This window comes from Anas acuta, chromosome Z, assembly GCF_963932015.1.
Source record: "Anas acuta chromosome Z, bAnaAcu1.1, whole genome shotgun sequence".
In the NCBI taxonomy this organism is placed as follows: Eukaryota; Metazoa; Chordata; class Aves; order Anseriformes; family Anatidae; genus Anas; species Anas acuta.
The window spans coordinates 7,513,174-7,539,281 of NC_089017.1; the positions used below are offsets into that span (position 1 = coordinate 7,513,174).

At 37.3% G+C, this 26,108-nt stretch overlaps 1 protein-coding gene across 4 annotated transcripts in view; it reads right to left on the minus strand.

Annotated features, from left to right (window-relative positions):
* Nucleotides 1-3,210: 3,210 nt before the first annotated feature.
* PRLR (prolactin receptor) overlaps nt 3,211-26,108 on the minus strand; it is a 169,035-nt gene continuing 146,137 nt past the window's right edge. For all 4 annotated transcript variants that reach the window (XM_068666367.1, XM_068666366.1, XM_068666368.1 and 1 more), the window contains 10 exons: nt 25,289-25,458; nt 21,958-22,127; nt 20,558-20,699; nt 18,918-19,050; nt 16,675-16,844; nt 15,213-15,382; nt 14,057-14,201; nt 13,134-13,233; nt 10,715-10,784; nt 3,211-10,079 (listed from right to left, as the gene is read on the minus strand). In XM_068666367.1, the coding sequence (XP_068522468.1) occupies nt 9,054-10,079; nt 10,715-10,784; nt 13,134-13,233; nt 14,057-14,201; nt 15,213-15,382; nt 16,675-16,844; nt 18,918-19,050; nt 20,558-20,699; nt 21,958-22,127; nt 25,289-25,458 (2,296 nt within the window). In that variant the 3' untranslated portion in view covers nt 3,211-9,053. The remainder of the gene's footprint in view (nt 10,080-10,714; nt 10,785-13,133; nt 13,234-14,056; nt 14,202-15,212; nt 15,383-16,674; nt 16,845-18,917; nt 19,051-20,557; nt 20,700-21,957; nt 22,128-25,288; nt 25,459-26,108) is intronic.

Consider the following 26,108-nt stretch of genomic DNA (forward strand, 5'->3'; position numbering starts at 1 on the left):
TCAGGCATTGGAATGGGTTGCCCAGAGAGGTGGTGGCATCACCATCCCTGGGTTGGATGTGGTGCTTAGGGACACGGTTTAGTGGGTGACATTGGTGGTTGGGGGATGGTTGGACAAGATGATCTTGGAGGTCTTTTCAACTTTAATGGTTCTATGATTATTCCTCCTCCTCCCTTCCCCCCTTTTTTTTAACTTCTTCCTTAAAGAATACTGTCATGACCAGCAAGAATGGTGAATCTTCTGAGGGAAAATAAGAAGTGCAAGATTCTAAAATACTTAGACTTCTTCAATCAAACTTTACATTCAAAAACTCGCAATGCCTGAATTTCAGTGATAATGACAATTTTCAAGAAAGAAAGAAAGAAAGAAAGAACCATAAAGTAGCAAGAGTCTAAAAGTTGTGACCTTGAAAAGGAGCCATTTGTGTTAACACTGTGGTTTCCATGAAACCTAGAAGATGGATTGTAGGTAGTACTAAACTTCTCTCCAGTTCTGTCTTGAGTCCCCCAGTTTGGAGCAGGTGAATATATTGCTTGTTTTGTGCTCCAAAAAGTATGTTCTAGGAATGAAAATAAGCATGAGTAAACCAACCTTTCTAAACAGCTTCTCCAAGAAGTCAGAAGTCCTTCTTCACACAGGAGTTTCTTTTATACCCAAGATTTTATGAATTGATGGCTGTATATTGCATTTTCACTACACGCAGTATGGAGCTTCCTGAATGCTAAATCAGCTGTCCAGTGCACACAAAGTGGGTTAAACATATTTATCAGTGGGCCTTCCACTTGCAGAACAGTGGGAGTCCATCCCACAAACTGTTCTGGATGTCTGACTTTTCTTTTTCATTATTATATATAATGGAATTGCTCAATTTTATGAGGAAAGCTAGAAGATTCTGAGAATATTATTCAAGAACTTTTATTAAATTGAAATGCGAACATCATTGCAGAGAGATTTTACAATGACAAAATATAGAAAAGTCCACCAGAAAGCTACAGACTTCAGTAACAATATTGATCTTACAAGTGAAATTGCTAACAGATTTTATTAAAGCCAGCAGTTTCAATATTAAGAACTTAAAAAATACATACCTTTAAAGCATTTTCCTTCAAATACACTTAGAAACAATGAAGAATTCCTGAGCAACTATTTTTGTACCAGTACGCTCCAACCAATGTACATACTAATATGAAATCTACTTTCTATAATTTCTAAAATTTTAGAAATTTACAAAACATTTGGATCTGGTTCATAGAATAATTGTGCTTCAAGTCATTCTGTTGCTAAAGCAATGACACTACAATAACTTGGATGTTCCAGATTGCATACAAATTCTGAAAATGTAATGGAAATGCCTAGCTTTTATTGCAAGGCTAGCAATGAATTGGTTTATGCAAATGGAAAAAAAAATGCTTTAAATATGGATGATCTCTTTCTTGATTGGGAATTATCTTGTTTGTTGTGCATACTATTCAGAACGTGCAATTCAAATTATAAATAAGTTTCTTTGAGAGATCTGCTGGCATTATCAAAGGCAAGGAAATTCTAGAGACTTTCTCCTGCATTTAACAGCCTGCCAGAAATTTGAACAAATACAAATTATTAGTGGCTTTTTAGTTCTTCTTTTTTTTTTTTTTTTCTTCCCTTGGCAGTACTTTTTCAGAGCAGCATCCCCAGTATTTCTGTTATACACAGACTAAAAAAAAATAAATATGTGGAGCACAATATAAAGATTTGAGAAGCTCAAATGTTGCTGAGTATCTATGAGCAATATAAATGAATATAGCATATATGAAACCGATGGTTGTGTTATTCCAGATGAAGAATGGTATTTGACGTCAGAATAAAAAATTACTTTCTGAGATGAAAAATGAGCAACAGTATAGCAGCCCAGGAGGTCCCTTCTCAGTGTATCTGAGCAGTAGTTTCCTCTTCTTTTTGGAGTGAAGGACATGGGGATGAGAATTCAGAGTACTCTACAGCATTATGAATATTAAAACTTGGTTTGACATCATTATACTTCCACCTGTATTCTATAGAAAAATCTGCGTATTCTTAGACATGTATAGTTTTCTGTTCTACTCAAGGGATATTTTCTGCTACTGACATCTACAAAGATTTCCAGCATCCTCTAAAAATTCTATTCAGTGCTATATCTATAAAACTGACCATTACAATCTTTGTAGGAAGTAAAGTAAAATCTGTACATTTTTATTGATGTCAAAATGAGGTGAATGTACTCAGCAGCTCTCTAAAATAGAAGTGGTGTTGTCCAAAAATAAGATTGTCAAATAAAGTCCAAGACCAGCACCATCACAGAACAGAACAGAACAGAATGTTAACTCTTCTGAAAATAAAAGTGGAAGATGTGAAAAAAGACTTCCTTATTTCTAACTTCTCTGTGTACTGATGTCTTGAGTATAAATCCAGCTAAAAGCCTATCAGCACTGCAAGACACAGCACAAATAACTAAGTTATTTCTTGAATTACTTTTGATAGATGCAGTAGTTTCTCTTAAAAACTTAGCTTAAATGGGAGAAATGTATTTTAAGTCTGTCTTGGAAATTCTAGAATTTATCACCAAGACATGGACTTTGTAATTAAGGAAAATGTCAACTGGTATATTGTCATGTATTGTCATATCGGTTAATATTGTCACAGGTATGAACTATACAATGCCCAGAAATGTCAAGAGACCATTTACTACTATCCACAAAACATTGTCTCTTGGTGTTTCCAGGTCATTGCATTGCCTTTAATAAATAGAAAATAGAAGAATGCTTAAGAATGACAGATGTATGTGTGAGACAATGTAAAAGGATAAAAAAATCTCATTCATAAATCTGTCCGAAAAAATGAATTGAATGTAGCTTTTAAAAACCATGTGGTACGTGTGGTATTTTTGTTGATTTTTTCCTTAGGGCTGTAGGAAATGCAACAGCAGATTAGATGGGGGGTCTAGCTGCTCAAGCGTTGTTTGCTAGGGGCCAATATTAGATACTTGTAAGAAAATCCTGTAATTAATATAAATGGAATGAACTCTCATGTATAAGTCTTTTTCAGCTTTTATCTAACAGCTGATCTGTAGTAGCCAATTTCAGCATCTTGATGACTGGTTAGTACTTAATAAGGCATTACAGTTTTTGTGGACTATCTCAAGCAACTGTACGTATTCCCACTTTTGATATATATATATATGTATATATATATATATTATTTTTTTTTTTTCTTAAAAACTCATTTATTACTCTACCATTTCTGATTTTTTCCTATCTACTCTTACATTTGATTCTTTTGCTTTCATTTTCTGTTCTCCCTCCTTTTTTTTTCAACCACGGTCAATATGCATGTTTGCCCACTCTGATTTCTCAACTACCTGTGCACCTTCCTGTAGGGTTCATTGTGACTGTGCTCCTCTTCCATTTTGCCACATGCAGTTTATCTTTAATCTCCTGCTTGACGTACACTGGAAAGATGAAAATAATTTTTCATTTATTTCAAAAGGGTTTTCAAGGCAGAGACAAAAGATTGTTCCAGCTCAGTGTAATTCAGTCCATCTGTCCACACCCATAGGCACTAGAGTCTGAAGGAAGTCAGTGACACGGTATGAGGGTTTAAGATAGTTGAGAATAGGGGTATTTCTCCATTTTCTCTGTGTGTCTCCATTTTCACTCATTTAGGAGCAGCATTTGAAGATTAACTTCTCAGAAGCAACTGAAAACAGGTCTTTCTAAGTAGTAAGTACTGATAAATGCTTAGTTCCCACTGGTGAGTTCCAAAATCAGACCACCTCTGAGAACTCAGCTCATTCAGTCCTAGCAAGCTGGGCACGCAGGCAGTAGCAAAAAGCAGAAAAGGGACTGATGCTTTAGGAAAATAGAAACTGCCAAGCTGGTCAGTATGGCTTTCCCTAAAAGATGGAAACTTCTTTGTTATTTTTTCACATAAAAACATATTTGGATACAAATGTCTAATATCCCATCCTACTACTACTAGAGCAATACAAGTGATGATTCCATGACAAGCTGTTAGTTAAGAGAAACAATTTGAAAATTACAAATACGTTTTTAGAAAAGAATCTGCATTTTGACACACAAAGTAAAATGCTTTTTTTCTGCCTTTTTAAAGGGAGCAAAAATAAACAACATCTGAGGTAGCGATTCTTTAAGAATATGGTGCCTGATCTCATGACGCTTTCATTTCATTTGTCTTTATGGCTTTTAGAAGATGTCTAATATTCATTAACTGGCTTAGATGACTTTGGTTTCCTTGCACAACACTTTCAAATTGTTTATGGTTAATGAGAAATTATCAAACACATTTACAGGCTTGTATGTGAGCTGCACATATACAGTGCTCCATAGATCACAAATAAAATGGTTCTTACTCATTTTTAACATCTACTGTTACTACACTTTAAATACTTAAATGACATTTAAAGCAACTATAGATTTTCCAGCCATCTAAACATATACACATAAACAGATATACCACAGAGTTCACTGCTTTAACATAAACCACTTATCACTACATATTTGTGTTTCAGTTTGTTCCAGAAACATTTACACCCACTTATTAGTATTCTATAAGGTCTGTTTACTGCATTTTTATTAAATAATCCTTTGTAGTTACATAGTATCATTAAGACCATTCTTCAAACCTGTATTTTACGTGAAAGTAAGTTTTGGCAGCACATGCCCCACCTCAGTAAATCATATTTCTTTAAGAGTCAGGAACATTATATTGAAATACTAAAAATACACATTAAATATGTCTTTGCTAAAGGAAAAAGTTTAATTAGAAAATTTAAAATAATGAGTTCTATTTCTCAAAACTGAAGAAAAACTGTACATAAAATTATTCTGAGTCCAAAGGAAAGGTATTTAATTGAAATATATATATATTACATTTTATGAATTTATAAAATGAATTACTTCTGAAGAGCCTTTTAGGACTTTTATGTTACTAATAGATAGTTCACGCTGTAAGAGACACATATATAGATCTAACTTTGAAAGCATCATTCAAACATAAATCCATGTGAGAAGTTTAACTAATGGTATGAGACCTAGCGAGACAATCCCTGTTCCTGGGGTAAATTATGTTACATACTTCATCACTGTATATCAAAAGAGGTGTCATGTGCTTGTTATCCCCACTGATGTATCATAACTTTACAAGAATCCACTGAGTACAATTGCTACAAAATCTCATCTATTTCCTACTTAAAAGCTAAGAGCTGTAATAAAAACTAAAGTTGCAAACAAGACAATGAAGTATTTGAACATCCAAAGGCCCTCAAACTTAGCTGATGGTTATCCTGATTTCACAGGACACTAGTTTATTCTCTTTTGATGTGCAAAAGTACAGTTTGGATGTTAAAGGCCACTTTCAGAAGGTATTACTCCCACCTGGGAAGTAACAGGGTGTTTTGGAAAATAAAAGTGCATCAAAATGGAAAATAATCAAACTGCACATTTGTTCAGCTTAAAGGATGAAACACATTTATGAAAAATGTTTTAAAATTCTATTTAGCTAGCAAATCCCTCAAAAAGCTAAGCTACATCCAAGCAACCAAAAAATACACCTTTTCTACTTGGGCTGAATTTCTGTTTTCACAGAAAGCCATGATGATTTGGCATCATGAGACTTTCATTGGCAAAGATGGGAAAGAATCTATGCCTCATAATATAATTTATGCCTGCAGGTATTTTGCAGTTTCATTACCAGTTTATGGCTAGGCATATAGAAACACTTTCACTCAGTTCTCTTTCTGAGGGAGAATTTGTGGATTTACCTTCTTTTTGATATCTTGAAATCCTGTTTTTTCATGCAATAATACTGATTTTTTCTTGTTTCTTTCCTTCTGGCAACTTGCAGTTTGCATGTGCATATAAATTAAAGGTCCTCTGAAAAGCTAATCTTTTTGGTTTTATGAACTCAGGGTGTTAAAGTTACTGATGTTCCTGGGACCTATCAGCTGCCACAGAATTGGACATAACCCACAATATTAATACAGCCCATATTTTTCAATTTAAGCAATGTCAACATAGGAAATATTTGATTAAACATTATTTAAATTCTCATTTTTGGACTAGAGGTCATACTTCTCTATTAGAGCAAGCTAGGATAGACAAACTTAGTAACAGTCGATGGAGTTTAGAGTATGACTCATCTCTTCCTAAAGCACACACTTGTATTCTGACAGGCAAATCATGCTCTAGACTCCATGATCTACAATAAAAACTTAGCAACCAGGTACATGTATAGATACTTCCATTTAGTTGGGATCAATAATACACTTAAAATCTGCTCAAAGTTGTGCCAGTCTTCCTCTGGTCCAAAATAAACTGTGACAGCAACAGTCTGCTGCTGACACGTTATCCCACCTTTGCTTTGGTTTGTAGCATCTCTGTAGCCACTTGTAAGTTACCGTAAGTAATCCACTCTTTAAAGAAAATCTTTAGGCTGTAGCTTGATAAGATTCTATAGTCTCTATAGAACACCAGAGGCATGCTAAAGGCTGGCAGCAGCATGTCCTTATACATGCTGTTAGGAGTAGAAAGCAACTGCTTGGCTCAGATATGACTGTCTGTGTAAAGAAAGAACGTGTCTGATTCAGACTGGCTTGTCTGATTCAGTCAGAAAAGTGAAGCATTCAGTCAGAAGAATTAAGCATTGTCAGACAGTATACTATCAGCTTACACACATGGACACACAGATTGCTGTCCTGTAAAACATTCCAGTTTTGACTGATAACTTGATAGTTTCTTTGCAGTACTTTTAGCATCTAGAAAATTTGTAAGATATACCACAAGTGCTACAGTAAAATTGTCCTGTTACCTGTAATTAAACAAAATGTTATGCTTGGCTGCTCTTTGAAGTAGCCACTTCATGTCTTCAAGCAATGAACTGAGTGGCTGAATTAAGAATCTAAGATCCCTCACTGTGCATTCAGCAGAGCATCCAGACTGCTCCAATCAGCCTCTAGAAAGGGGAAGTAAATTGCAGGTATAGAGGTCACAGACTTCAAATTTGATGCCTAAAGTAAATGTTACAGTATCCACTAGCATACATGTTCATATACACACAGATAGTTAAATTCTAAAGTCCAGCCAGTGAACGGGCTAGACAGCTTGACCAATCTGTACTTGAGCAGTTCCATTGCATGGAAGTATCGTATGAGAATTTGATTTGCCAACTAAGATTTTTTTTTTTTTTTTGCAGACCTTCAAAATCAGAGGGTCTGTTTTGGCTGGCTCTGCAACTGTTTACCTGATACTGCAGGAAGGCTGGCTCAGTGCATAAAATCAGAAAAAGCTGAGAAATATGACACTGTTCAGAAAGGACAAAAGAAGAGAGCTCATCTATGATAAATATACTTTCCATCACATGTGCAGTACAATTTCCCTTACCTTATGCTTCCAATTCCCACTGAAGCTAGTGGTGTTGGCTAAATACTTGACCTAGCTTTAATTAGCCATGACTTACTTGTTCATACTTCGATGGAGTAAATTAAACTTTTGCTTCAGGAAGGAAGGGCCATAAGTACACAGCCATTCCACTACCATTTTGATTTTGCCTTCAGTTACATGTGGTAGGAGGAATCCTGACTCTTTCCACAGTTGCTTTCCAACTACATGGACCCCTTTTCTCACTCCTGTTGCTATTTCAGCAGAGCACTAGCTGACTTTATGCCGCGTATCCCTGGCTGTTGAGGCTGGATTCCCAAACTAATTTTGATAAGTTCATTATGAAATATCTGAAAATTTTCAAACTTTCTTTCCAGGCTAAGAGAAAAGTGTACATGATGGCTAAGGATGCAGGCAACCATCATTCCATTCATGAGTGGCATGAGAGTACGAATTAAGTGGGAAAGAAGCTTGCTCTCAAAACCTAGATTCTATTTTAATTTTATAATAACAGCTGGTAAAAAACATCAGAAATAAATAATTTACAATTCAAATAGTAATACATTTGCAATATATTAGAAATATAGTTTAAAAATGACTTCATATCCTTACTTAGTATAAAGTTTAATTTTATGCTTTGTATAGAAATAGCAGCTTTACTTGTTACCTCTGTTTCAGCAGAAGGAAACAGAAAAGTTGCTAAATAGCTAAATAACATTGGGAAATTAAAAAATATTTTATTTTGCTTTTTTTTTTTGGTAATAGAAAAATAGCCTTTAAAAATACATTGTTAAATGTATGGGACTGTACTAAAGTAGAATTGTATATTATGTACAGTAAGGCAGTATATCAAATAGTGTCCTGCGATTTTTTTTCATGTTTGATTTGACTGGAATAGGCTATGAATGGGATGCAGAGTTTTCTGTCATATTGAAACAAAGGAAGATATATTTAGAGGATTTTTTTACTGTAATTAGTTGAATATATTCTCTTTTATATGTTTTTTCCATATATAAGAGCTTCAATTTTCTTAAGGGTTGAGAAAAAGTATAGAGAAATCTTAATCTACTGTCAGAATACACTCAGAAAAAAATATGTTGTAGATCAGAATGTCATTGTGTAATGATTTATCTGATTTAGAAACTGCTCAGACAATTGTGGTGTACTGACCCATAACATTCTTAGTCTTTGTTGAAACTGCAGTATTCCCTTAGGTTGAATCAAGTAACAGAAGATCTGCAGAATTGAAGAATTAGTTTGCAATGTATTTTTCATGGCACATAGTATCCATTTCCTCATTTCACTCTCTGAGAAATGTGTTAACAATCCAGGGTTTACTTCTATGATTGTTATATCAAACCACAGTTTATTTTATTCTCTGTATATTACACAAAGGAGGCTATTTTTTGTTGTTGTTGTTAGTTTTTTTGTTTGTTTGTATTTAGGGAACTATTTGCTGTGTGGTTTTATTTTACTGTACATAACTATTAACAAAATTGATATGTAAATCACAGACTTGTCAGCTAGAAAATGGTGTAAGCTACAATTGTGACATAGTAGCATAATCTTAAACCACAGCATTATTATACTGATTGTATTTGACTCATTCTGTAGCATTACCTGATGAAGAATGATCAAACTTAGTTATTTAAAAGAGGGCATAAAGGAGGATGGGTCCATATACTCTGATCCACTAGTCTCTCTTTTGCAGTCACTTGGAGCTGTCAGACAGTAGCTCATGTTTTTCTCAGCTTGACCTTGCTGAAGGTTCTGAGATGTTTCCTTTGCAGGTTCTTGAGACATAGGGGTGTGCTGGACTCGTGAATCTGGCATTAATACTAGAATATTATGGTCCACAACAGTTGAGACCTTTGTATATTCTTTGCTGGTTCCTGGAATAGTGTAATTTTCAGTCTTCCCACTATTTTCTTTATGTTTCAGTAATACTGCTGGCTCCTCATCCTGCTTGACTTTGTGGACTTCTACATAGTCCATTAGTGTACCATTCAAAAAAGGTGACTTTTCATTAGGTCTGTTTTGTTTGACCTGCACTGCAGTTTGCTCAGTTTTGGAATGCAAATTCTCCATCTCTCCTTGTTCTTCCATGTCTCCAGGGACTGTTTCAGTAACAGAATATCGTGACTGATGCTTTTCTTCATTTTCCACTAAAACTGGGGCAACATTCACATTTGTGGTAATCAGTGTTATTTTACGTGCATCTACAGTGCTGTGGTAGGCAAACATAGGAGGTTGATTATCAGGTAATTGAGCTGCAGGCCACGTGGATGATTTTGTGCTCTCACTGTTAGAAAGGAGTGTTTTCCGTTCTGAGGCTACACACTGAGTTTCCCAGCTCCTTTTCACAGCTTTATTTTCTTGAACGTCTCTTACATCTTGTGTTTGAAGCGTTGATGGAAGGGCATGGGACTCCCTGCACTTTTCAGAAAGCAGAGAAGGGCTATCACAGCTTCCTCGTCCTGAGTCACTGTCTGTTTCCTTGGGTGTTGTTTTTCCTTTTTTACTTGGGTTACCATTGCTGTGACTTGGCATGAGTTGCTGATCCTCGCTGTCCTCTACCTCTAGGTATTCTATCAGTAGTTCCTCACAGTCTGATGTTGGAGGAAAACCATGGCAACCAAGAGCACTCAATAATTCTTCAGATTTCCCTGTCTGAAGGCATAACAAATAAGATATTGATATTTTTCCACTGTAAACATTAGGGCTTATATAACTAGAACAATAGTGAACAGTCTACATATTTATTAGGCAAATACTATAATAGCTACATCTCTAGATGTAACCTGGATTTCTACTACTGCAAAAAAGTAGTGTAATAACAGTAGAACTTCCTCTGAGTTCCATTAGTGGGGAGATCCCAGAGTTCATGTTTCTAAAATGGAAGGGCTAGAGAGCTTCTGGCAAATAATAGTCTCAAGGGTTTGGCAAGAAGGTAATGGAGGAGAATTAACAGAACAGCCATGTCCTTGTCTCCTCAACATGGCAAGAAACTGTGGAGAGTGACTTATCTAAGAACAACTTAGAACACCTAGGAATTAAGCTCTTACTGTGTCCCAAGTAGCAACTGAAGTTACAGACCCTGTAGATATATGCCCTCCTATTAGTGCCAGGCAAAACTGTCTCATACATACATTCCACATGATCAACCTGAAAGTTTTGCTTATTTTTAACATTGATTACATTAATTAAATATGTTTTATACTTAATTATAGCAGTTGTTTTTGATAGTACTGAATTTAAAAAAGTAAGTAATGGCAAATTCTTATGCTGTTATCAGCAGTACTCACCTCTAACAGATGTGTATCGATGCCTTTTATTTTCGGTCCCGGAACTGGTGGTAGGATAAAGGCTATCATTCTAAAACAAACAAACAAACAAACAGAAATTAACAAAACAAACAGAAAGGAAAGCAATCAAACAAACGGACAAAAAAACAACAGAACAAATACAAATGATATAAATATGGGCCCTCTCTTACCCCCTCCCACTCTTTCATGTGGGTGCCAATGGTGTAGCAACAGGAAGTCTGAGTGCTATCAAAAGAGGTTTCTGGGCCCCAGGAAGACAAGTAAAGGAAGAAGATGACTGAAGAAAAGTTGAAGTGTCCAGTCCATCTGGAAGACTTAAACTTCCCAGGCACACACTGGGAATATCATATTGACAGGACAAGCAAGCCTGGGAAATTCCTACAGCATGTTGAAGATAACTTTCTGTCACATGCACCGAGTGAGCCAGCCAGGATGGGTGCTCTCCTGGATCTGTTGTTTGAGAGTAGGGAAGGCCTTCAGGGAGAGGTGATGGCAGGTGGCTGTCTTGGCCACAGTGATCCTGATGAAATAGTGGAACATTTTGTGGAAATAGTTCAACATTTTTGGTGTAGGGAGCAAAAAGGTCAGCGGAGTTGCCAATCTGGACCTGAAAGAGCAAACTTTAAGCTTCTCAGGCAGTTAGCTAGCAGCATCCCCTGGGAATTGACTCTAGAGGGTTTAGGGTACATGAGAGCCAGTCACTGTTCAAGAACCACCTTTTAAAAGACCAGCAGCAGGCAAGAACAGTATTTGGGGGTGCTGGTCCAGAGCAGGCTCAATGTGATCCAGCAGTGTTCCCTGGCAGCCAAGAGGACAAAGAGCATTTTTGGGGTGCATTAAACACAGCATGGGTAGCCAGCCAAAAGAGGTGAGTCTCCCACTGTATTAATGCTGCATGTTAAGGTCCACAATATATATCAATAATAATAATAATAATAATAATAATAATAATAATAATAATAATAATAATAATAATAATAATAATAATAATAATAATAACAATAATAATAAAAAGAAGAAGCTAGAGCATCGCATCGAAGTTGGTAAATGGCTGGAAGGCATGTCCTATGAGGAGAGGCTGAGGACACTTGGCTTGTATACTTGGAGTAAAGGAGGCTCAGAGGTGGCCTCATTGCTGTCTGCATCTTCCTGAGCAGAGGAAAAGGAGAGGTGGGTGCCAGTCTCTGCTCCCTGGGAGCTGATGACAGGCTGTGTGGGAATGGCACAAAGCTTCACCAGGGGAGGTTCAGACTGGACATTAGGAGCAATTTCTTTACCGTGGGGGTGGCCAACCACTAGAAGAGGCTTCCTAGCAGGGTGGTTGATGCACCATTTCTGTCAGTGTTGAAGAGGCATTTGGACAATGCCCTCAATAATATCCTTTAACGTTTGGTTAGCCCTGAAGTGGTCAGGCAGTTGGACTCAACAGACTTAGTAAGGCCCTAGAAACTGAGCTATTCTAAATTTTGTGTTCTCGCTCTGTATTTGTTCTCCCATTTCCTCCAAAAGTTACTGAAATTTTAAATACTCCTCCCCTATCTTTTGCCTCCTTGTTGGATATCTGTTTCCTGCCTGCCTTCTGTAGCCAGGTAGTTTACTAAGTCAGCTATAGTCCATAAATTGTCTTTAGATATATTCATAAGAAACAGAACAGCATAAAAGTTATTGAACTGGAAATGTAATACTACTAATGTCCTTTTGTTATTCTTTGTCCCTTAAACTCCAGCTCTCTCAAACCACTGTAACTTCATCACTGACCAGGACGCAGCGATGTAGGGCACAGTCCTGGAGGACTAGTGGGCCTCTGTGTGCATACTTGACTGTCATTTGACTGGTACTAAACAGGATTTATGATGAATGACTTCTGAATGCTTTTCCATCAGCAGTTTCTCTGTTTCCTCTACTCATACACTATTTTTTGCAATACTTCCACAGAAGAGATAAACTTTGCAACACCTTCATCTTTGACAGACAAAAATTTAATAAATTATTTGGGAAATTGACTGACGAGTATGTAGAAAGATAACTTCATAACATAATCTTGTTTCATTTAGAAAATTAGGCCAAACCCAAAACATGTGTCTTCAATAGCAGCAGGGATACTCCAAATGATATTTGCTGAATACTTAATGGCTAACCACGGTGGCCAGATATAATAGAGACATGTCTTTACCAATTAAGAATTTAGTTTTTCCTTTCTGGTCTGTTTTCTCTAAAGAACAGAAATACCTCTTTATCATTTGTGAATTTAAAATCAAATACCTGCAATTTATACTACATAACACTCTTACAAGAAAACACAAAACCTATATGAAATTAAATCAAATGTTAATAGCATATTTTTGGAAAAGTCTACTGAGATTTTTAACTCCATAGGATTGTGAAATTTGTGACTTACCTGTACCCTTTTAAAACCATTGTCCAGCTCATGATTAAACATATAAGAGATGACAAGACACCCACGATGATCCACACAATCATATCTTTTACTCTGAAATCTATGAAAGAAATGTAATTATTTGAGGATTCACCTAGCATATATACAATCAGAATAATAAAAAAAAAAGAAAAGCAATAAAATCTCAAATGACTTTTATTTGAAAAACTGTTCTAAGCTGCCAAATTTAGCACTGAATCTGGAGGTCTCTACTAGCACAGACAGATCTCAATATTCATTGCAATATGTGGTAATTAATATACTTAGTATTAATAGCACTATGCAGGAAAAAAATATAGAAAAATGTATGAAGAAGGAAATTTTTGCCAATGTCTGTTATAGTAACGGTTCAAATCCACTTATACCAACATGGTTATTTCATTATCAAATGGATATCATATAATTAATTAAATGGTGGGTAAAATAATTTAGGATGATGATTTCTGATGATTTCTATTGTAACATGACACTTTTTACATTGAGATGTTTATTTTGAATTCATTTGAGATAATGTGTAATGAAGAGATGTTACTGTCTGAAGGCAGTGATCCTTTGTTGTTCTGATAGCAGTTCTAATGTAGCTACCAGAACTCTCCTAATTAAAGACTACCATCATGAGAAAAGATGAGACAATAAACAGAAAGGATGTTGTTTAAATAAGCAAGGAAATTCGTTCACTTGCTTAACTCCTAAAAGTAACTGATGAAACAGCTAAGTCAGTATAGTGCAGAGAAGCTGAGAAATGTTACCTTAGCAATGATGTTGCTACCCGTCCTAGGGAAACAATGGGGTGTCAATCTGCATGAGTGCAACTGACAGCTAACAGAAGTATTACACAAACTTGCACTTAATAGCAATTACTGAAAGGATGCCTGGCCACTCACCATTAGGGATCTGAATATACTTTTCTGAGCTCCATTCACTCCATGATCCATGGTGATCTGGTTTGCAGTGAATCTGTACAATGTACTTCTTTCCTGGATTTAAACTAAACATTTTATATTGTGTTTGCTGTCCAACAAAAATAGTCTGGAAATGAATTAAAAATCATAAAATCCATATATAATTAAGACTTTTTTTTTTTCTTTTTTCCCCTAGGAAAATCATAGCTAGTTTAGTCTTGATAACCAAGTTGGGAATATAGAAATAACCTGGATCGCTTCCTAATAATCGTTATGCAAGTCATTGAAGTAACAGTACATTTATTTTATTTTTAAATTCATCTATCTAACAGTGCAGTAGGAATGATATCTGGCCCTGCTATACTGTGCAAATTAAACTACTGCAAGGACACATAATGTGGCAAGTATGGCAGGTATGAAGGAACTGTAGTAATGGTGGGAACTGCAAAGACTGATGCAAGAAATAGTGACTGGGGAAGAAAAATGCTAAGAGGAAAGAAGGAATGTGGAGCTGGTAGAACTGCATAGTTCTAGTAAAGTAAAGAGTAAAGTAGTAAAGAGTGGATCATGCAATGACCAGGGAGCTGGAGAGTACAGTGGTGAGGGAAGGCAGAAGGCAATACAGAGAATACCGTAATACTGGGAAGTCTTACAGCAGACAAGGAGGTAATGCAACCATATACTGATAGCTAAAGTCTTTATTTGCCCCCAGTTGTTTGAGTTGCACATCCTGGATACGGACAATAATTACTAGGTGGCCATGACAACTATTATCTAATGGTCATTTGTACAAATTTAAATGATTTTACATAATGCCATTGAGCTTTCTGTTACCTAAGAAGTGCTTGTGGTTGAGAACAAATTATCAGAAAAGAAACCTGACTAAATGAAAACTAACAATTTAAACTAAAATGCCAATATGGTTAATATATGGTCACAATTAAAAATAAGTACTTCATCACCTGCTATCACACAGCAGCATCCGAGATACTAATTTGTCAGTAGGAATCTGTAGATCACACAAGCACTGCTTTTGAAAAAGGATTAAATATTGTGTGCCTGCTTCATTACAGTCAGGCATGTGACCTGACTGACAAACAGTAATTGATCATCTAGCAAAAATTTGTGACATTCTTACCTCCCATTCCTCTCCTTCTTCAGGCTTTAGTCGCAACTCGTATTCAAGGGTAAGCCATCCAGATCTGACATCAGCCAGTGGGGGTGGAGACCATGTCAAGACCAAGTATGGTTTTCTATTCATTGGCTTTTTTAATTCTAGAGTTACATTCACAGGAGGATCAGGCTGGACTGGTAAAATAAAAGAACTGACAGTAAGAGTCTGAACGATTTTTCTTTGCATCTTAGAAGAAGATATGAAATGTTGTGAGTGGTGAGTTGCCATCTCCATTATATCATTAAATTGGAACGGGTGCTGAAATACAGGGATCAAGATTTCCTGATAAAGTAAGCATGGATTTATGAATTTGGAGAAACTGGAGAACATCAAATATGTGGAGTTTATATTGAGATTTGCCTTAATCATTTATTACCTGAAATATTTTTTTCTTACATTACTATTTATTGTTGCTGTTCCCCACAGCTATGTTTCAAAGTTAACAGAACCAGTTAACATCTTTAACTCTGTATTATAGAAGTTGTGGTATATCATAAACTTATCAAAGTTGGCATATACCATTAGAAATGCTGTACAAACAGATTTAACTGATAAAAATTGCCCCTTTCAATATTTAACATTCAGAAAACACAGCAGCATAATCCCAACATGCATAGATAGAAATACTTAACAGCAAAGCAAAACAGATGTTTATAGACAGACACGTCTATAACAACAATAAAACAAAATGGAATGTAGGTTTCTGCCATAGTCAGGCTTGCAGCTACCTCAGTTCAAAGGTAGAACTCCTACATATAGAGCATGATTTTTACCACTGTCTGATGCAAAGCTTCACCAGGTAAGTAGTCAGGTCATAGAGGTAAAATGTAAAGCCTTTTCTACATGAGCCCTTTTCCAGATATCAGGCTCCCGGCAGCCACATCCTTGATAGCAAAGTAATTATTGGTGATAATGTTCCTTTCCCTTAGAAAATAACCTACATACTTGTGCACAGTTACTCTGTGTAAAAAGTCTGAGAGAAGAGAGTATCAGCACATTGCTATAAAAAGCACTGATTCAACTTCTCTTGGATCTGAGAAAAAAAGCAAATTTCAGACTTATAGGTAGTCAAATTCAAGTATTTTTAGTTAAAAGATCAATCTGAATTCAGTTGGTTGTAGAGTAGAAAAGGATTTTAGCTGGCTGATGTTTCTTAGGGCTTGACTGAAGGAAATATGTAAAGTCAATGAATGATTTTCTGAATACAGTTTTAAGGCTTTCAGCATTTTTATGATTCCTTTAAAAATAAAATGCTAAAAGGATGAATATTGACTTATTATTATACCAGAGAAGATCTTATTTGTTCTCACACATTTTTAACTTGGATATACTACTATATATGAGAAGAGCTGCAATGAAAATTATTGTGTCAATACCCATAATTTTGAATTATTTGTTTCCACAGAAAACACTTATTATCTCTTACCTATGTAAGTCACATCCACATAATGAGGATCAGAGCTGTTACTTCCTATTTCATTAGTTGCCCTGACAGTAATATTGTATATGGTCCAGAAAGAGGTGTGTTTTTTATCAAAGTAGCAGGAATTAGGGCCTGCAGTTCTGTAATCTGGACATTCATAAACTTGTTCTTCTCTGAAATGAAAGAATCATAGTGATTACACAGACTGAAACACCTGACTTTGATAACTAGTAGTTGCATTTGGATCCAGCATGTTTAGGGCTGGATCAGAATCTTTATGCCTGGCAATGTGAAGAAAATCAGAATATTGCTTTCAGACTAAAGAGTAATTGAACAATTTCAGGGACTGTATTAAGCTTTTCCCTTGCAAAACAAAGACTAAAAAGCCTGAAGAATTTAGGTTGTGGTACATGTTGTTGTGGCTAGTAGAGTACAAATCTTTTCTGAATACCCTTGTCTACTACCTAGCCTTCACAGGTTTCAGAGCACCAGTAGACATAATTGCTACAGTCTTCTAACCTATTTGTTAAAAAAATTAGTATTTTCAATGTTCATTTCACATTTACATGAATTTTTGCCCACATCATATGCTTTCACAATAAATTTTGGTCTTTTACCAAATGTTCCTACAAAAAAAAAAAAAAAAAAACAAATTTGTACGTCCTCCAAATCCATTCACAAACTTCCCAAAGTGAGCAGGTATAGAAGACAAAGTTGATGAAGAATATGTAGCACTTGTTTTCAGGATCCTCTGGGACACAGTATGGCTAAAGTTAGGCCTTTGATACCGTCCCTCATGGCATCCTTCTGGACAGACCGTCCAACTGTGAGATGAACAGGTTGATGCTATGCTGGCTAATGGACTGGCTCAACAGCAGAGCTCAAAGAGTTGCAGGGAAAAAAGGGAATGGGGCTACGTCTGGCTGGTGGCTGATCACTAGTGGTGTTCACCAGGGCTCAGTTCCAGGGCCAGTCCTGTTCCACATTTTTATCAGTGATTGGATGCCCAAGTGGAACGCATTTACAGCAAGTTTGCCAGTGGTACTAAACTGGGAGCTGCTGCTGATGGCCTGGAGGGATGTGAGGCCTTGCAGAGGGATCTACATAGACTGAAACATTGGGAGATCAATAGCATGAAGTTCAGCCAAGGAAAATGCCAGCTGACTGGAGATGGAGCAATGCCAAACACAAGTACAACCTGGGAGATGAGTGGCTGGGGAGCCGCAGGACAGGGTCTGGGGGTGCTGCTCCACAGCAGGCTCAACGTGAGCCAGCAGCGTGCCCTGGCAGCCAAGAGGGCAAAGAGCATTTTGGGGTGCATTAAACACAGCATGGCCAGCCAGCCAAAAGAGGTGATTCTCCCACTGTACTTAGCACTGGTGCGGTCTCACCTTGAATATCAGGTGCAGTTCTGGACTCCACAATATAAAGAGGATGTTAAGGTCCAAAATATATATATATATTGGACCTTTATATATATATATATAAAGCATTTAAGAAAGAATCCAGAGGAGGGCACCAAATCTGGTGAAAGGGTTGGAAGGCATGTCCTGTGAGTGAGGAGAGGCTGAGGACACTTGGGTTGTTTAATTGGAGTAAAGGAGGCTCAGAGGTGATCTCATTCCTCTCTGCATCTTCCTGAGCAGGGGAAGAGGAGACGGAAGTGCTGGTCTCTGCTTCCTTGAAACCGATCACAGAGTGTGTGGGAATGGCACAAAGCTGCACCAGGGGAGGTTCAGACTGCACATTAGGAGCAATTTCTTTACCATGTGGGTGGTCAGCCACTGGAATGGGCTTCCTAGCGAGGTGGTTGATGCCCCGTGCCTGTCATTGTTGGAAATGCATTTGGATAATGCCCTCAATAATGTGCTTTAACTTTTAGTTACCCCTCAAGTGGATAATTCTGGTCATTTGGGAAAGCTTCTGTCTATGGTGCCAAGGAACTACAGGAGCTACAGGACCGTGCCTTTTTATTGTGAACACTGTTATGCTGTTGCAGCACCATGGCAACTATCAAGGCAATCTATCCATGCCAGTAGAATTCACAGTAATTTTAAAAACCCAACATTATAAAAAGATCCTTTTTTAACCTTAAATATGTCATTACTAGTGCTATTCCAGAATATGTCACTTGCACAAAACCCTATAGTAAACTATAGAAAAGCACTTCTCCTAAATGCAAAACTTAATCTTGATTTTCCATTTCCTTCTGATACAGTACTGAATAATTGTATACAACTTATTACCCTTCTTTGCTGTAAAGTAAAGTGTAGTTGGTAGGACGTCCTCCATCTGAACCAGGTTTCCACCAACAGGTAAATGTTTCTTTTTCTGGAGAACGGCATTTTATTATTGTAGGCTTTTCAGGAGGTAGCTCTTCTGCAAGAGGTACATAAATGAACTAATTAGTAAGTTTAATGCATCAGATCAACTCTGAATTTATAAAACAAATTCAAGTGGAGGAGGGAAAATACTTTTTTTTCTTTTTCTACAAAGAAATAAAATGTTTTGCTTCATTATTTACACAGGAAAGAAAGGGCATTCAGTGATTAGAGCAGCAGCCTTTTACTTTGACTTGGATTCAAAATCCTTTTCCACTGCAGCTACACTGAGGAACTACATTTTATTTCCCTGGCTGTAACTTTTTTCGGCTTCCCAAATCTGACAAAGGGTGCTCAAATGCTGTCAGCAGGTTCTGTAAGATTATATAAAATACACTCTGCTATTTGATCTATTACCTACATACACAGTTGTTTTTTTTCCTTCAAAAATGTGTTTTAAGATGTGGTTGATTATTCAAAATAAATAAATAAATAAATATGCTGCCAGTTGCTTTGGCTTTTACAAGAAAAGAAAAAAATGAATAAGAACATGTTTGCCCATGTCTTTATGTCCCTGCCAGTAATTCTCTCCTGAAGTGCCTATGCTGAGCTGACTCAAAAGATACAAAGAAGTAGTTTTTGTATTTTCTCCTACAGTGATATGCCCAGTACTCACTCTATTTGCCTAATTGCTGCCAAGCAATTTATAATTATCTGGATTCCTGATGGTTGTTACAGACTCAAGCAAAGCAATTAGAATTGGGGTGAAGAAGATGCTTAAATTCTGAATACTTTGATGGTTGTCAAAACCATGATGTGCTTGAAACCTTTGCAGTTATATATTTGTGGCAAAATATGTTCTCATTATATTAATAATACATATTTTCTACTATTTAGAATGGTGCCATTGATTTTCCAAATTTATAATTGCCTCAGGCAGGTCTGAAAATGGGACATTTACAAAATATTTTTTCTATTATCAGTACTTCAGCAATCTCCATGTCAAATAATGAATAATGCAGTTAGTGACAGAAAAAGAAGATTTGAGACAACCTGGCTAAAGTGTCTGATAACAAGATATGAAGTCATACATATTTAATGTCCCAACAGAACATGGATAATTATTCCCATGTGATAGCAGCTGCAGTGCTATGCTCTGTTATGCTCCTGGCAGTGATTTCAGTCCAGTTGCTAACTAACAGATGAGTGACTCTTACACTAGTACTGTTACCTGGTATCTTTAGTTAGGTGAAATCAACATGATTTTAAATGGCAGGACAAGACCAAAAATTATGCAAACACATTTGTATCCAAAGTGACTTCCTAGTAAATCCCAGTCTGTTTGTCATAGCCAGTTTTGGCAGAGGCCAAGTACTAAGTGGATCAGCAAGACTAAACATATAATTACACACAAAATATGGCACGATGTGCTAAGTTGTTCCTCTGACACTATGAAGCATCTTTGTGTGGAATCAGGTTTTCAGGGCTGCCCTTTAGGCACCTTTCACAACACTGAACTGGCTAGAGTGTAAACACAATTAACAGAACAGTAATCATCAACTCACCACTGGGGATCTGAATGCTTTTTTCAGAGCTCCATTCACTCCATTCTCCAAGGTCTAACATGCAACGGACCTGAACAACGTACCTCATCCCAGGATTTAACCTGCTTACTTTATATTGTGTCTGCATTCCAACAGGTATTGTCTGGAAAAATAACATAGAATTGGTCCATTTTAACAAATAAGACATAAAGAAGTATGCTTGTGTCACTGACTTTTGAAAGGTAAGGATTTCAATCAGATATTTTTTAAGATGTTAATTACAAAGTAGTAAAGGTAGTGGTTGAATGAACAGAAAAACCCACTTCGGTGACATTGAGGTTCTGATGCTCAAGTGTTGTAGACTTTCTAATAAGTACTTTATCAGATCAGCACTGAAAGGAACATTATAGGTAGTTTGACTCAGACAATCTGTTTAATGCCTCTTAGTGGTTAGTTTTAGGTCTTACTATTAAGTGCTTTACTTAGGCCCTTTAAACATCTCTTCAGAAGTCTTTCAAGATACATAGCTTTCTCCATTTGTAAGGCATCATCAATTTAGGTAGCATTGAGACCATCTGAATATAACTTTAAGAAAGATATTTTATCCTGGTATCCCAGCTGTGGGAGTACTGTGGCCCACTCCTAGCAAAATGACAACAATTGGGAATTTCAATGTAAATAGTGTGAGTAGAACACCCCAAGCTTTCAGACAACGGAGGTTTGCTGCAATTAATCATGTTGAGGATGACAATTCTCAGCCCAATTAAATAGTAACTAGGGAATTACTGACATCTGAAACACAGTCAGCTTGAAAAACAGCACTAAAGAAGCATGGAAATTTGGTGAGGGGAAACTGGAAACAGCAGCTGTAGTTGAAATTCAGTGTGACGCTATCAGAAGCTGCTCTGCTAGTACCATGACCTCTGCCTGAGCCAGACAGAGCAGCACAGCCTCTCTCTCTGGTGCTGTGGGTATCTGCACTCCAGGCAGTTTGGATATTATGATTTATCTGTTGTATTGCTGACACTGATTTTTGACTGCATAGTTAACCGATTGCTCATTAATTATATTTTAATGAATCATTAAACTGCTTTGATCATGATTTGGCTTAAACTATGCAAACTTAGCAGTGTCTTATGATGGCAACAGACACTTTAATGAAAATGTTCAATTAAATATTCTATCAGTGGGTTAAATAGATCTATTTATCTTACTTCTTAGTATATTACATATCAAGGACCATTATACAAACACCATGAATTTCACTGTCTCTGTAAGTTCTGACAGTACTTCTTTTTTTTTAATCAATTTGGTTACAGTATTTTTGTATCCCTACAGAAACTAAAATTTTTATAGTACCAAATAAAATCTGATAAGAGAACTTATTGAAAAGCATTTATACAACATTTTTCTTCCCTTACCTCTTGCCACTCTTCCTTTTCCTCAGGTTTCAGTCGTAGTTCATAGTGATATACATGTGAATTAGAGCTGGCATCAGCTAATGGAGGTGGAGACCATTTTGCCCAAAGGTACGTTATACTAGCAGATGTTTTTGCTTCTAGAGTGAGATTCACAGGAGAACCTGGCTGAACTGTATAAATAAAAAAATTGTCATTAATGATTTAATTTTCTGTCAGAAAAGCTACCTTCTTTAAACAGTAGCCCTGTGAAGGAATGACAAACAAGGCTGCTGAACAAAGGGCATGAAGTGATGTGATAGGGAGGGATCACAAAATCACAAAAGATCACAAAATGAGGATTAAGCAGGGTTGCCCCCAGTGCTTGCAGGTTAGCAAAGAAATGCCTGCATTATGGAGAAATCCCCCAAACACTTCATAGGAACACAGCATATTGGGGTGTTCCATCTTCAGTGCCTGTACACTAATGCATGCAGTATGGGGAATAGAGAGGAGTTAGACACATATATATGGTTACATGGCTATGTTCTCATTTAAATCACAGAGACATGGCGATATGGCTGCCATGACTGGAGTGTTGCAGTGGAAAGATGCAGACTCTAGGAAGAACAGACTAGGGAGATGAGGAAGAGGCATTGCTCTCTATGTCAATGATCAGCTGGAGTGCCTGGGGATGGATGAGGAGCTGACAGCGAGTTTATGGGAAGACATGGCTAGGTGATCTACAGTGAATGTAAGCAAGGACAGGTAACCTGGGTGGAATACAGAGAGATTGTCAGAGCATCCAGGGATGGAGTTAGGAAAACTAAAACCCAAATGGAATTGAATCTGGACAGGGACATCAAAGACAACAAGAAGGGCTTCTACCAATAAATCAGTGAAAAAAGGAAGACTAGCGAAAATGTGTGCCCTTAAAGGCCTGGCTACACAGGACAGTAAAAAGCCTGAAGTACTGAATGCTTCTTTAAGTCAGTCTTTACCAAAAAGACCAGCATTCAGGAATCCCAGGTCCCAGGGTGCAGGCTGAAGGACTAGAGCAAGGAAGAGGTATCCTTAGTGGAAGAGGATCATGTCAGCGAACATCTGAGCAAAGTGGACATGCGCAAGTTCATGGCCCTGATGGGATGCACCCACAAGTGCTGAGGGAGGCAGCAGATACGACTGCGAGGCTACCCTCTATCATCTTTGGTCAATCCCAGAAATTCAAGAGAAGTGCCCAAATACTGGAAGAAAGCAAGCACTCAACTCTAAGAAGGGCAAGAAGCCCAGGGAACTCCAGGCTGGTCAGCCTCACCTTGATCCCTGAGAAGGTGATAGAACAGCTAATTCTGGAAACCATTTCCAAGCACATAAAAGAGAAAAAAATCATCCGAGGTAGTCAGCATGGATTCACCAAGGGGAAGTCACACCTCACCAACCTGATAAATATCTATAACGAAATGACCAGCCTGATGGATGAGGGGAGAGCAGTGAGTATTGTCTTCCTTGAATTCAGTAAGGCCTTTGACTCTGTCCCCAATAAGATTCTCACAGAGAAGCTGTTGAAGTGTAGGCTAAACAGGTGGGCCCAGAGGGGGTCAATGGTGCAAAGTCATATTGAAGTCCAGTAGCAAGTGGAGTACTAAGTGTCAGTACTGGCTCCAGTTCACTTCCAGTTAACTTCTTCATTAACTATCTGAACAATGGGGTAGAGTGCACTCACAGTAAATTTGCAGGTGACACAAAACTGGGGGACTGGCTAACTCACCAGAGGATCATGCAGCCATCCAGAGGGACCTCAACAGGCTGGAGAGGTGGGCTGACAAGAATCTCGTGGAGTTACAAAGGAGAAGCACAAAGTCCTGCACCTGGGGAGGAACAGCCCCAGGCACCAGTATGTGCTGGGGGCCACCCGGCTGTAGAGCAGCTTGGTAGAAAAAGACCTAGGGGTCCTGATGGACACCAAGTTGAATATTATTCAGCAATGTGCCCTTGTCACTAAAAAGGCCAGTGGTATTCTTGGCTATATTAGTCAAAGCATCACCAGCAGGTCAAAAGAGATGATCTACTTGGTGCTGGTGTGGCTGCACCTTGAGTTCTGAGTCTACTTCTGCATCTCCCAGTACAAGAGAGACATGGACATACTGGGAAGAGTCCAACGGAGGGCCGCCAAGATGACAAAGAGACTGAGGAACCTTTCCTGTGAGGAGAGGCTGAGGGAGCTGGGACTGTTCAGCCTGGAGAAGAGGAAGCTCAGGGGGGGATCTCATCAATGTGTATAAATACCTGCAGGGAAGGTGCAAAGAGGATGGAGCCAGACTGTTTTCACTGTTTCCTACTGCCAGGACAAGAGGCAATGAGCACGAACTGGAACACAGCAGGTTTTGTCTGAACATTGGGAAGCACTTCTGTGCTGTGTGGGTGATGGAGTACTGGGACAGATTACCCAGAGAGGTTGTGGTGTTCTCCCTCCCTGGCGAAGTTAAAAATCTGCCTGGATGTGGTCATGGGCAACTTGCTCCTGCTTGAGCAGGATAGTCCAGATGACCTCCGGAGGCCCCTTCCAACCTCAACCAATATGTTATTTCTGTGATTTGTTTTGTATTTCATTATATTAATGTCAGATAAATATCCCCTTCTCTGAGAGCATAGTACAATAACATTTTTTTTTTCTTTCTCCCTAATGTTTAAGTGGATACCAATTTACCACAGTATCAGCAGATCTTACACATTTTTCTGAATTTGTCAGGCTAAGGAAATACATATCATAATTTCATCAGGTTACTCTTGTAAAATGAAAAAGTCAGATATTTCATAGGTAAAAAACTGAGTACATTCTAGAATATATGTATGCAAAAAAAAAAAATGGAATTAAGAACATGAAATATTTGGAAACAAACAAAAAAAAGAAGTGAAGTGCTTGGGCAGTTATTTTTACCCTCCCAAGATTGCAATGCCAGCAGTCAGAAAGATGTTTATATTTGGAAAATTTAGTCTGGAACATTTCAGGTAGTTTGACCTAATTTGAAAGTTTTATAATCTGCTCTGCAAGGAACCTACAAAACTGTCTAAACTCAATTAAGACTAATTGACATACTGGAGTTTACTAGAAACTGGTGACAATTTTTCAGACAAGATAAAAATGATAATAGAATATGCAGTTACTTAATTTGTAACTAAAATACATTTTCCACATAAATTACAGGCACATATTTTAGATCATCTGTAGATAAACACTTCTCCATTGCAAGCTTCACATCATGAGGAAAGAAAACTTTCACCACTACTTGTCCTGAAATTAAAAAACAGATACATCTCCAACTAGTTTTTTTCCATTTCATTCTTTCCTTTTTACCTATTGAGGTCACATCCACATACTGAGGATCCGAGCTGTTACTTCCAATCTCATTCGTTGCTGTTACAGTGATATTATATGTTGTCCATGGATTAGTGTGGTTTTTATTGAAGTAGCAGGAATTGGGACCAGACGTTCTGTAGTCTGGACATTCATAGATTTTTTCTTCACTGAAATAAAATGATTTAAAAAGTTCAAAAGTTTAGAAAATGAATCAAAGTAGATAATTTTCTAGTAATGGCCTAGGTTCAGCGAAGAAGTTTAAAATGTTTAACATTAAGTCTATATATAATCCCACCCTCTGGGAAACATTTCAGTGAGTGTCAAATGCTATTACCATAAATGCTCCTTTGAATCATAAGCTATTTTTACTGCAGTTGTTCAGGATGAAAGCTTTTGTCTGCTTTTTTATACATAGGAATATGTTGACAAAAGCATGGAAAGTGAAATTTCCAGAGACAGCACAAGGCAATTTTCAAAATGTTTCAAAGCAAGTTAAAAGGCAAATTAAACACATTCACTTTGACTAAAGAAGAAAAGTTGCTAAATACCTCCTTTACATTCTCTGGAAAGTAACCTGGTGGGCCCTAAGGCCAAGGACTATTTTACTGATTATTTTGCTTTCAGCAATGCATTCTTCTATCTGCTTTTGAATGTGATGATCATCATGTCTCTTACCTATTACCTTTGAGTCTTCATATTTTTTAGCAGAGGGATTGTTTTGTACTCAATTAAAGCTGAACTAGGTGAGAAGAACTGTACAAACCCAAAGTACTAGTTGAGATGGCTCCAAGGTAGGTCTTAGTCCCATTGTTATGCG